Source organism: Etheostoma cragini, chromosome 6, assembly GCF_013103735.1.
Source record: "Etheostoma cragini isolate CJK2018 chromosome 6, CSU_Ecrag_1.0, whole genome shotgun sequence".
Taxonomy (NCBI): domain Eukaryota; kingdom Metazoa; phylum Chordata; class Actinopteri; order Perciformes; family Percidae; genus Etheostoma; species Etheostoma cragini.
The window spans coordinates 16492314-16503803 of NC_048412.1; the positions used below are offsets into that span (position 1 = coordinate 16492314).

Genomic DNA, 11490 nt, shown 5'->3' on the forward strand with positions numbered 1-11490 from the left:
TCAATAATGTTCTAGCAAGGAGTAACGGGTAACCCTGGCTTTCAAAACGAACGCACCTCATAGTTGTCCTCATAAATGCCTTTGAAATATTATGCGAATCAATGAATACAATGATAATTAGAAATGTTTTGTGCCAGCAAATGAATTAGATTCAGATATACTATGAGAGTCTATTCGGTATTGGAATTAAACGTGTTAAATGTAGTCTTTTTTAAACTGGCAAAATAACTGCTTCCTATTCTCTCCCATATCTCTCAGAAGCGGCTTTGTTTTTTCTCATCGTAGCGAATGTATTCTGCCGACCTTGCGCTTTGAGGAACCCACAGTTTGCATTAAAACATCTCGGGTAGGTTAGGTGATATTATCATACCGCTTAACAAGTGGAGGCTTACGATATTTGACGTTTGGACTTCTGTGGTTAAAAAAAAAGCCCGGTAAGTTAGGGCTCGGTTGGGCCTTGGAAGAAACGAAACAACGCATGTAAAACCAATATCTGCTAAGATAAGATAACCTATCGATCCTAACTCAATATCACTTGCGAGAACATGTCACTATATATCATACGGGGAATTACTTAGAATAGGAATGTTATTTAATACGAACTACTTCATTGTCCCACAGTGGAGAAACAGGAAATGGAGGCTCATGCTTCAGCCAACCAGCCTCCACCTAACAATGGGCCGCAGTTTAATCAAAGGAGAAATGTCAGGGTAAGTATCACACAACTCCTCATTGGATGAAATGTATACGACTAAAAACAAAGCAATTAATACATTGAATTATTACGTCGTGATGCTGGTCGCTCTTGAAGGAAATATGATTTCCTTTTAATGTTTTTCCTTATTATGATAGTGGACACCGTCTGTTTTGATGCCCGATGCAGAGCCATGCGGCAGCAGGCCTTGGCATGTGGACTTGGAGCCAGCCTCTGTGCTCTCGGGCTTCGCTGTATTTGCACTCTGGTATATGAGGACCCACCTCAGTGGTCTCGGTCTCACATATGTGGCCTGTTATCACTGTTGTGGCACAAAAGGGATTTCTGAGTACCAGTTTTGCAAAGGTTGTGGGCTTCACAATGCAAACATGTTCTCGAGGTTCTGAAACTGCTTAAAGTTTTCAATTCTTCTCAAATTTGAAATTGAGCTTTATGTGGGATGTGACCCGGGTTCTCTGAACCGGTGTCTGATGGCAGGCTACTCAGTTTTTACTTCTGAGTGCTGTCATGTTCAAAACCATATACGTATCATGTTTAGCAGGGCTCCTGGATGGATTCTCTAAAAATAGTTTTGAAAGCAGTTACCCCCCAATGTTACATAATATGTGAATCAGCTGCAGAACAGACCCTTACTGCAGTGACTGCTACACACTAATTAAATTCACTGAACAAAATCCCACTGTTATTAATTTTTTTCACAGATATTTTACTTTGTTTGAGCCACATGCATGATCGGGAATTTCCCTTGTGAAATTCCTCTGGTCACTGGTTTAGTAACTGCCATGATGGTAACAGGAGAAACCCAAATCCAGGCTAAAAAATATTTGTATACGGTTTAAAATTAAAGGGCTCCCAAACACACCACATGGGGTCTAAGGCCACACAAAGAATGGCTTTATGGCACATATAGTGTGGCGGACATAAATGAGGAGTTCAGTCCTCTGCTAAGTGTCATCCTGTCACTAATGTATGTGTCTCTCTCCTTCATGTGGGTTTATTCCCTCCATTGACAGAGAAAGCAGCTGCAGCATTCTGCTGATATAGGTAAGTTGTTTATACACGGTGCCAGTGCTGAGAGTTGAAGCTTGAGATCTTGATTTCCCTGCTTCATGTCATGGGTGGTGGCCTGTTCACCACTCTTTGAGACTCACACTCTCAGAGATGGGGGCTGCTGTGGTGCCATCCATGCTTTTGGTCTGTGGAAATCAGTGTTTGCCACAATAATCTCGCAAAACATTTTCCAGTATCTTGCGGCAATTTTTGTATTATAGAAAATCTTCAATATTGGATTTTTGGGAAATATACTGAACACTTTTAGAAATGTTAACCCATTCTCCTAAGATGTTGCCACATTAAAGACCAGCACCGTAGTCTCCACTAGTCCATGGTGACCCCTACACATGGTCTTAAAGCAGCCGCACATACAGCCACCATGCATCTGCAATGGTTGCATTTAGTTATAATTCTTTTTGTGCTGTGATGTTTTTTTCTGACCATGAAATATTTTTTAACACTGCTGAATGCAGTATTCATTATTTTTCAGTGACCTGGGCTATGCTGGCTTGGGTGATAATGTCTTACATTATTTCTTATTCTGAGTAAACCATACTTGTTTGCCAGAGTATTTTAAGATATGCAGGATTTTGTTGTGTGTATGCACTTGGACCGCTTTATTAGTGCGACACAGAAGTGATTTGTTTTGTGGCTGGGCACAGTGAGAGGCAATGCACCATGGGTGCTCGTCTCCTGCAACCCAGTTCGGGCCTACATGGGGGTTAGCTGAGAACCGCTGTTCCCGTTCTTCCCCCAGGCTTCAAAAAGCACACGAGGAGTTTGGGTTTATAGTGGGTGTTCAGTTCATATAGACAGATTAAAAGGAATTGGTCTTTAGACACTTCAGGTAGTGTAAGAACACAACACTTTTCATAAGTGTCTTTTTAACTATGATTCTTACAACCACAGGTTTCTCCCCAGTAATGTATAACTAAGTGGCTTTTTGTCTCACTTGTTTTTATCAATAGTGGATCATTAAGAAGCTTTTGCTTTGTGTTGACCGTTTTTGTGTTTTCCCAGTGTTTTCCAAAGGAACATCTATCCAGACCATTCCCTCTCTTAGCAAACTCTTGAAAGGGGTAACAGAGTGTGTCATTGGTAAGCAGAGGGGCCATTTCCTTCACATGCATCTACATTACATCCCTCACTTTCTATTTGGAATATAATTCCAAAATGTGTAATCAATGACCATCACATGTCTACAGGTCTTCAGTATGTGTGGGAGTACCGCAGCCCCAGTAAATCTGTCCCACCACACTACCAGTGCAAACTCTGTGCCGTCTCCCGCTTGCAGCATGATATGCTTGCCCACGTGAAAGGCTGGAAACACAGCTTCAAATACCTGGTGAGTATTTTTGGTCTCCTAATCGGCCTCAAAGGCATGGTATATTACAAAGTTATTTGTAAAAAATGCATATTTTCTCTGCCTTGTACACAGAAAAAGGTCTACCCTAACAAGGTCACCAATGAAGAGGAAGAAGCCATCAGAGACCCAGCTGTAAGGAAGAAAATTAAAGAAGTTTCAGCTGAGGTGGAGAAGACCGAGGGTAGGGGACAACTCAAGGTGAGTGTCAGATCCTTCTTACTGCAGCAATGGCACAAAAGTCTTGTTATTTCTCCTGGGTCAAAAAGGATTGTGATAATGGCTAGTTTCCTGCTCATCATGATCATTGGAATGTACTGTATGTGTTAAGGGTATGTGTTTGCTTGGGGATGTTGCTTCCAGTACTGGTGAAGAGATGGAACACAATCTAGAAGGTCCAGTTTAAGTGCTACATCTATGAACAAAATCAGGTGTTGATTGAATGTTTATTAAGCAACAAAACAACTCTATAGTTATCACATTCATTCATTTTATCTTCCATCCCATAGATTGTGAGGTAAACCGTAGATTTCTATCATTTACATTATAAAGCCATCTATCACTAATCAGTCACTCCAGGATTTCGCAATTGCTTGAATTCACGCAAATTCAACCAATCATCTTGACTTTAGTGCGACACGCAATTTTGACCAATCGCCGCAACTTTTTCGCAAATTTTACATTTCTTTTAATTTATACTGTTTTATTGATCCTCAATGGGGAAATTGCAATTTACCAATAACCGGAGTTTCCCTCAACTTCAACCAATACCAGCAGTCCCACATGCCAGACATTGTATCAGTGTGTGACTCTGAGAGCCAGTAACCAAGCGGGAGTGAGAACATCACACGTCCGTTGCCAAATTAATTTCCTTGTTTCTGCTAGGAAGACGAGATGTGTGTAACTCAAACACTTCACATTTACCAACAAAACGTACAGCAAAAGACCAGTGTACTGTAACGTTTTTTTTCACTCTGAAAACGCTGAAGCGGCTGCTGTTTCGTCCTTCCGGGTCTCCGCAGAGGGTGGTGCTGCTCAGCTCCCCCCTGGTACCAACGCGCGTAGCGCGCACACACACACACGCGCGCGCACACACACACACACACACACACACACGTTGGATGCAGGAAAAACCGGAGATGAGACATACAGGATAGCCTAAAGTGAGGACAGCTACACTTTATCAAACCAGGCCAGGTTAGGAAATTAACAATGTCAAGCCACTGACAATTTGTTCAAATTTGATTCATTCAGGAAATGATTTTTTTGTCTTAAACCCACAAGCTATTTTCATCTTATACCAACACTTGCAGCATCCTGAGCCTTTTTGGTAAAGTTACTAGGATAGCTCAGCCCTGTGTAATTTTCTCTCCAAAACAAGTTTCCTTTTTTATTTTTAAAGAACTATACGAGAAATTACATTTTGGGCCGCAACAATTTAAAAAAAAAAAAAAAAGGCCGCAAAATCCTGGAGGGACTGAGTAATGCAGAAAACGATGAGCCAGATCAAACTTCTTTTTTTGCCAGACAAGCTTCCATTCTCTTTGACGGAGCCTTCACTTCGTCAATGACATGAATGAGGAGGCGGTGGTGTCTTGTTCTGTTATCGATGGGATTCTTGTATTTAAGAAATAAGAGTCCCATGTTTATGTTTGAGAAGCGGGTTTCCTTATTTTATACACCATGATTTTGGAATTGACATTTTTCTGTTGTGATGTGGCTTTTAGGTGATTCTGAAGGAGCCCTGTGAAGTACTTGCTTTCAAAGGACTCCGTAAGTTACATTTCTTCTATTAACTAGTTTAGTAATAAAGTATTTCCAGTTGGTTGGTAACCTGCTTTGGGAATGTGTGTTGTGTCTTTTCCTCTCACAGGTTCTGCTGCTCCTAAAGTTTTGCCTACACCAGGACCAGGGATTGGAGTAAAGGGACCACCCTTTGGTGATTAATTTCTACCATTCAAGTATAATCTGTAATACTTGCATGTATGCCATTTTCCCATTGGATTACTGTATTTTTATATAAATGTAACCGGTCTCTTAGGTCCCAAGTTCTCTGACCAGAGGTTTCCAGGGGAGTTTCCTCCTCAGGATGGTCCTCTCTCTAACTATCCAGTGGAAGACTATGGGGAATCCGGCTTCGGAGGCTATGATTACTCGACTAGGCAAGATTTCCTTGACTCTGGAATGGATCGAAGACCTTTCCCAGACGGTATGGGTAATCGCCCTGCTATGATCGGAGATGGTTTTGGATCAGGTGGTGGAAGAGATGGCTATGGAAGGAGTGGATTACATGAGGACAACCAAGGCAGAATGTATCCTAAAGGGTACCGGGGTAGCCAAATGGGGAGTAGATTAATGGACAAGCCACTAGAGAGGCCAGGCTTGATGGGCGCAGCTCCCGAAAGTAGCAACCTTCCCAACACACTACTTACTTACCTGGTACGTGGCTCCTCCCCAACTTAACAAAAGTGTAATTAATATTTTTGTGTTATTTTTAAACATTCAGTACATTTATAAAATGTGTTCATAGGATACTTTCCGGATAGAGAGCGAGAGTGACGCACAGCTGGTGCTGAAGGTTACACAAAAACTTACAGATGTGCTGATGGATTACAGACTGAGGAGTGTATCAACGGTATGGACCTTATTTTTACTCTTGAATTTAAAACTAACTGTTAAAGATAAATCATTACATCTGATTTAGTAGAGGTGTCCGATTCAGAAAATGTCACGATTTGATTCCCATAGGCTCACAAGTCATCATCAATTTGATCCAAAAACGATTAGTTAAAAAAAGATTCAAAGTATGTAAATGTAGTTACTTTTATGTATGTTCTTATCCATATTTATGTGGATTTGTTACTTTATCCTCTTATGATGGATGTGTGTGTGATGCCTGTAACCTACTAGGACCTTGAATTTCCCCTTGGGAGAAAAAAAAAAAAATCTATGAATCAATCTTGAATCTGTAGAGCTTGAATAACGATTCAAGTACAAATCTATATTTTTAGGCCCACCCCTATGATTTAGCCTTGTAAACCATATTTTCTTATTTTTTGTACTCTCATCGCCATCAGTTAAATAAAAGTGCATTTGGTAATGTGAATTGTCTCCCTTTCTTCCTCAGGGTTCTAGCCTGAACAGCTTGTCAATGAGCTCCACAGGCTTCTCCTCTACAACGTCCAGATCGCTAAGCAGCAGTGACCGATACTCAAGTAGTCTGTCGGGTACGTAAGCACCAAGTCTCCTCTCAAGCTTTCCATTTGACGTTTTCATTGTGACCCAAATGTATGTCATGTAATGGTATGTGTTGACTCGATGAAGCCAAAACAAATTCCTTCCTTTGTTCAGCCTTTTTAATGTGTCATGTTGTCTCTCTGCAGGTCCTTCCAGGTATTACAAATGACAATCGCAAGATGTGGCCCCTCAATCTTGTAATCCCTTTGTATGCATCAGTCATGACTGCAGGAGTTGAAGACTTTGATTTGTGTATATGGTTTTTAGAAAAGTTTTTTTTTTTATGTTACTTAGTAGTCTTCTTTTTATGTTTAACTTCTTTAGAAGATGGGAAGATATAAAAATTTGAACTGAACATGACTGTATGGCATTGTTAATTTCCCAAGGCCCTGTTCTATTAAAAGTAATGGAGAAATTGATGTTTTTGAAATTAATTCATTCAAACTATTTCCATAAAACATGTTCTTCAGTTCCTATGCCATGTAAACTATAACCGGAGATGCCACAATATGTTCTGAATGTAGTCACAGAAGTGCGTGAGACCCTTGAAAGCTCAGATGGGCCAATCTGAAATCGTGCTCCTTATGAGGTCATAAGGAGCGCAGTTACCTCCCCTTTCTCGGCTTTGCCTGCCCAGAGAATTTGTGCCATCCATGAGAGAGACATAGCTTTCAAACGAGCAAAGTGGCAGTTGGTCAAGGCCGCCACACCACCATGCCTTCATTCACGTTTTATTTGACTAATTAAAGCCAACACAGTCATTTTTTAACAGATGAAATATAGGCTAGCTTTTAAAAGGGACAATACAACCAGTAACATGTTGCCTACTAGATTTGGGCAATGCATTTACATTGATACTGAAAGATGCTCAGATCTTCCGGTTCTCTTCTTTCTCCATGAACGCGTGCAAGACTTCTGGTGCAGAGTGAGATGCAGATGTATACAGCGTTATCTATATTTCCTCCATACTGTAGTTGAGGTTGATTCCTTCCCATCATCATAGATTTCTTCAGTGTAAAAGACTCCTGTTCCAACATTGAAGGCACATATAGAAGCATCTCTGGACATTTAATTAATAGTTAAGTGAGCCATAAAATGGAATAAACCTTTTATTTGAAAATGTATGGAATGTTAAGAGGGAATCTGATGAAAGGCTTAATTGGCTTATTGAACATTTAATAAGTAGAAAACTCCCACAAAACAACTCAAGTTGATACCTTCAAGGAGAATTACAGTTAGACGTCGGCACAGAGTCTGCATTTGATCATTATTGTAGAACGTCCTCAAACATTCCGTGTCAAAATGTCCTCCATCTGCTTCACATTTATGCGAGTGAGAAGCACTTTTGTGCCCAGGAAGTCCCTGCCGTGGAGCCTTTGAGCCAGTGCAGCAAGCTTTTGTGATTTAAACTGAACCACGGCTTCACCAATACCGTTGCCATTGCTATCATGCAGTAAGATGATATTATCCTTCATCAGTTTGTATTTGCTGAAAAGTAATTTTATATGACTTTTCTGTACATCTGCGGGCATGTTTCTGATATACAAGCATGTCTGAGCTGCTGGATCCTGGTTCATGCTTGGTGCTTCTTTTGGTGTCTCAACTGGATTTAATTTCCTCTTTTGGTGTAGTTTCTTTTTTGTCTCCATCTTTGGACACTGCTTAAACCTCTTGAAATGGGTTTTGGCCATCATGTCTCTCATCATCATTTCAGTGATTGGTGAGACCACAATGGCATCAGAGCCCACATGGCAGCCTGTAAGATTCGTTGCATAGTCGTAATCTTCAGTGCATTTAAAAATTAGAAAAGCAGTGTCTGTTCTGTTGCCTTCCTTGTCAAGTAGATGTAGTACATTTTTGTGTGCAATGTTTGGACATCCAAACAATTCTTTAATTTCTGTCTTGGTCATTGTTTTGGGTAGATTCCTGACCATGACAATGTGCTGCATAGTTGGAGAGTCACTGTCAAGCCTTTGCTTTTTGGGTAATTTAGATGCCGTATCATGGTTGACAGATCGCCTCTTGAGCTGTGCGTTTTTGTGGTTTTCCATAAGAGGGTTTTGCTTGGGTTTCACTCTTCCCCCAACATCAGATTTCAAAAGACAATCTTGCAACGCACTTGTCCACATCTTCTCAGTTGCTGGTCTTACGTCCACACAGATGGGGCCCAGGAACTGTTGGTTGAAGAGAAGGGCATCACATGCATCCTGCATGTTTGCAAACTTCACAAGGCAGGCATGGCTACGTCCCAACTCAACATTCACTATGGCTTCCTGTACAGTCAACCCTTTGAAGAAATGGCAGATGACCTCTTTTGTAGTGGAGGCTGGCAGACCAAAGAGCCTAACGTAGCCTGGCGTTGAGTCTATAGTTAGCTTTGGTGTCTTTACCTCAGACAAAACTGTGTTTTCCGCTCTTGGTACATCAACTCCTGGCATTGCCTCATTGTTTTCTCTTTGAAGGGATGAATTTAGACCTTGCATGACCGTATACATTCCAAGAAAAAAGGCAGTATTGGAATCAAGTGAGTTTGCATTGGAAGGTTGGAAATTTGAAGTATTGGGATGAAGAGGCTGTAGCAGATTTGCAGTGTTGGAATCAAGAGGCCATGCAGTAGGTGGCTGAAGATTTGCAATATTGGGAGGACATGCATTCAAAGACAGCACATTTGCATCTAGAGATTGCTGAGGTTTCATCACTGTAGGCTGTCCGGGGGAGGGTTTCTTTCTCTTCTTTAATAATGCCTTTAGTTTGTGCTCCATCTCCTCCATGTTGCTTATGTGTAGAGTCACCACAGACCCTTTAAGGAAATGTCCAGTGTAGCGCATGGCAAGCTGTGCATCTTTTTCAGTGGTGAATGCAATAAAAGCCTCTCTGAGACTTCCTCCCAAGATGTACACTCCCCCATCAGGAATGTGAAGGCATTTAAAGAATGTCCTTATGTCTTCAATACCTGCCTTTAAATCGAGGCCTTGTAATCGCAGGATTATGGTCATTTTTTTCACATCAGTTCAGGTGAGTTCTGCGAATTAAGACAATAATAAAAAATATTAAAAAAAAAAAACATTAAATGCAACACGTGTTGTATGTTGCAGTATTAACACGAGATATTCAGCAAGGAAATACACACGTGCGTCATAAACACACAGGAATACTGGTACTTATGGAAAAGAGAAAATGTTAAAAGCGCTCAAACACTCACCATACGTGGATACAATAGATACGTGGTTGTTTTTGCGAGCGTTGTTGAGGCTGTTGTCCTGTCTCAAGTTAGCCGTGATAATGTGCTGAAAAGTGGAAATCCCCTGACTCCTCCTCGCTCAGCATCAGAGTTCGCTTTTTTTCGCCCTTTATGTCCATTGGCTCTGGAATGTGTTTGAGACGCATTGCCGCCACCTACTGGACTGGAGTGCGAGCTACAGTCAGGACAAGTAAAGAGACGTCAGCAGGTCACTGTGGATGTAGGTTACACACAGCATTTGATATCGATCCCAGCAGTAATCACAATGCATTAATAGCTCAGACAAATAATATATTGTCTCCTGTTTTTGACAGAAATTATATATTTGTTTTCATACATTTTACTGTCTTTTTTCCACCGTGCTATTTGACTAAAACCATCATATCCCACTTATCCTTTCAGTTCCTGTATATAAGTTTAAAAAAGCATTTACCTCCACAAAAATTCGGTCTTTCGAACACTCTACATAAATAAAGTGTCAAACTGGTTAAGGTCCTAACGCTCTCACAGTCATGTCTCAAGGGACAGATGTGTAAACAATTGCTCACTGAGCCGTGGAACTGCAAGGTAGCCTACTTTCCAACCGATTGTGTAGAAGTATAAAATGTGATGTATTAGATGTAACAATTATAATGTGATCAACTAAAGTATGATTATAATAAGACAGAATGAAGGAGATCATGATGTTTAATAGCATCGATTGTGCGAGAGTGAGTGAGTGAGTGAGTGAGTGAGTGAGTGTGTGAGAGAGAGAGAGAGAGAGAGAGAGAGAGAGAGAGAGAGAGAAGAATAAGAGAAGAGAAGAAATATGTTAAGACATGTTGAACTCATTGTGAAATACTAAGTTGGGTATAACAGACTATGAGTCACTGAAAGAGAATTGCCAGCCAGGAGAAATGGGTAGACCAAATAAGGACGTCCTGGGACTAACTAAATTAACAGATGAACAGTGTATGTACGTAGTCCCGGTATACAGGAAAAGGGTGGTGACTGATTTTAGCAAGAAAACTCAGCTACGGAGTAAGAGATATAAAAAGAGGAGTCAGAAAAGACATCGGAGGTAACTCTAACTCTCACCATAAAAAACACAATTCCTCAGCAAACTAGCTGATAGTAACAATCATAAGCCAGAAAATGACACTTTTTTTCACAACATTTACCAGAAAGATCTATTTTAACTGGCCGCAGTCTGGCCCATGGGTTGCTTTTCTCTGCAGGTTATTTTTTCATCTGGCCTTCCAACAGATGCCACCTGCATTGATAGATAAAGTCCAACTGGCGTTGTTGATGAATGTTTACATTTTGAAATTGTAGTTCCTTGATCACTTGTGTGTGTGTGCGCGTGTATTGCCATACTTACCGTCGTCAGGTCGCCGTCGGAAAATGTTTCTAACATGTGCACTCGCCGCCTGTAGTCGCCTCTGGTCTCTCGCCAAACTCCACACGGTTTGACGGCGAAGGACGGAGGGAGAGAGGGAGGGAGTGTCAGTACTGCTTCTTCTTCTTGGCAAATTACTACTTTTGTATTATTCCGCCACCAACTGTACAGGATAATGTAATACTATGAACTTCACACTGTATGGTCTGGGCCTGAATTAATTCCAAAAAAACAAAAATAAACATAAAAACTAAACTTTATAAGTCTCTCCCTTGTCATGCCCTTTTCTTCTAGCATCACATGTATTGAGTTGTCTCCTTCCATTTCCTGCCAGTGCATTCTAATGTCAATGTTACGTCTTTTTTGTCTCGGCATTGTATGCATGAGCCATTAACTTTACCTGTTGTTTGCAAGGTAGCATTTAATCCTCTGTGACCCAATGTCTGGTATAGACCACTTCTTCACTTTGGTTTAAACTCGGCAAAGTAACCTTCTTCTGTAGT

The 11490-nt window shown here is 40.9% G+C and overlaps 2 protein-coding genes across 6 annotated transcripts; one reads left to right on the forward strand and one right to left on the reverse strand.

Annotated features, from left to right (window-relative positions):
* Positions 1-101: 101 nt before the first annotated feature.
* si:ch211-197h24.6 lies at positions 102-6787 on the forward strand. 3 transcript variants are annotated; one of them, XM_034874552.1, is made up of 12 exons: positions 102-346; positions 622-710; positions 1729-1759; positions 2789-2866; positions 2974-3113; positions 3207-3332; positions 4859-4904; positions 5005-5070; positions 5173-5570; positions 5662-5766; positions 6259-6358; positions 6515-6787. In XM_034874552.1, exons 2-12 carry the CDS (start codon positions 636-638, stop codon positions 6535-6537), a joined length of 1188 nt encoding a protein of 395 aa, XP_034730443.1. In that variant the 5' UTR covers positions 102-346; positions 622-635; the 3' UTR covers positions 6538-6787. The 3 variants fall into 3 exon arrangements, with proteins under 3 accessions (XP_034730443.1, XP_034730440.1, XP_034730441.1); XM_034874549.1 differs by having other exon boundaries at positions 5005-5069; positions 5163-5570; XM_034874550.1 differs by having other exon boundaries at positions 228-434; positions 5005-5069; positions 5163-5570.
* Positions 6788-7492: 705 nt separating this feature from the next.
* On the reverse strand, positions 7493-11115 carry rbm12ba (RNA binding motif protein 12Ba). 3 transcript variants are annotated; one of them, XM_034874542.1, is made up of 3 exons: positions 10970-11115; positions 9571-9784; positions 7493-9390 (listed from the first exon to the last, which is right to left on the reverse strand). In XM_034874542.1, exon 3 carries the CDS (start codon positions 9362-9364, stop codon positions 7652-7654), a length of 1713 nt encoding a protein of 570 aa, XP_034730433.1. In that variant the 5' UTR covers positions 9365-9390; positions 9571-9784; positions 10970-11115; the 3' UTR covers positions 7493-7651. The 3 variants fall into 3 exon arrangements, with proteins under 3 accessions (XP_034730433.1, XP_034730435.1, XP_034730434.1); XM_034874544.1 differs by having other exon boundaries at positions 9571-9772; positions 10970-11096; XM_034874543.1 differs by lacking the exon at positions 10970-11115 and having other exon boundaries at positions 9571-9873.
* Positions 11116-11490: the final 375 nt, after the last annotated feature.

Bases quoted from the DNA above. Each gene is read 5' to 3' on its own strand.
- rbm12ba (XM_034874542.1), bottom strand. From the start codon at position 9,364: ATGACCATAATCCTGCGATTACAAGGCCTCGATTTAAAGGCAGGTATT.
- si:ch211-197h24.6 (XM_034874549.1), top strand. From the start codon at position 636: ATGGAGGCTCATGCTTCAGCCAACCAGCCTCCACCTAACAATGGGCCG. The intron at 3,114-3,206 runs GTGAGTATTTTT...CCTTGTACACAG, and splicing joins AACACAGCTTCAAATACCTG to AAAAAGGTCTACCCTAACAA. The intron at 3,333-4,858 runs GTGAGTGTCAGA...TGTGGCTTTTAG, and splicing joins AGGGTAGGGGACAACTCAAG to GTGATTCTGAAGGAGCCCTG.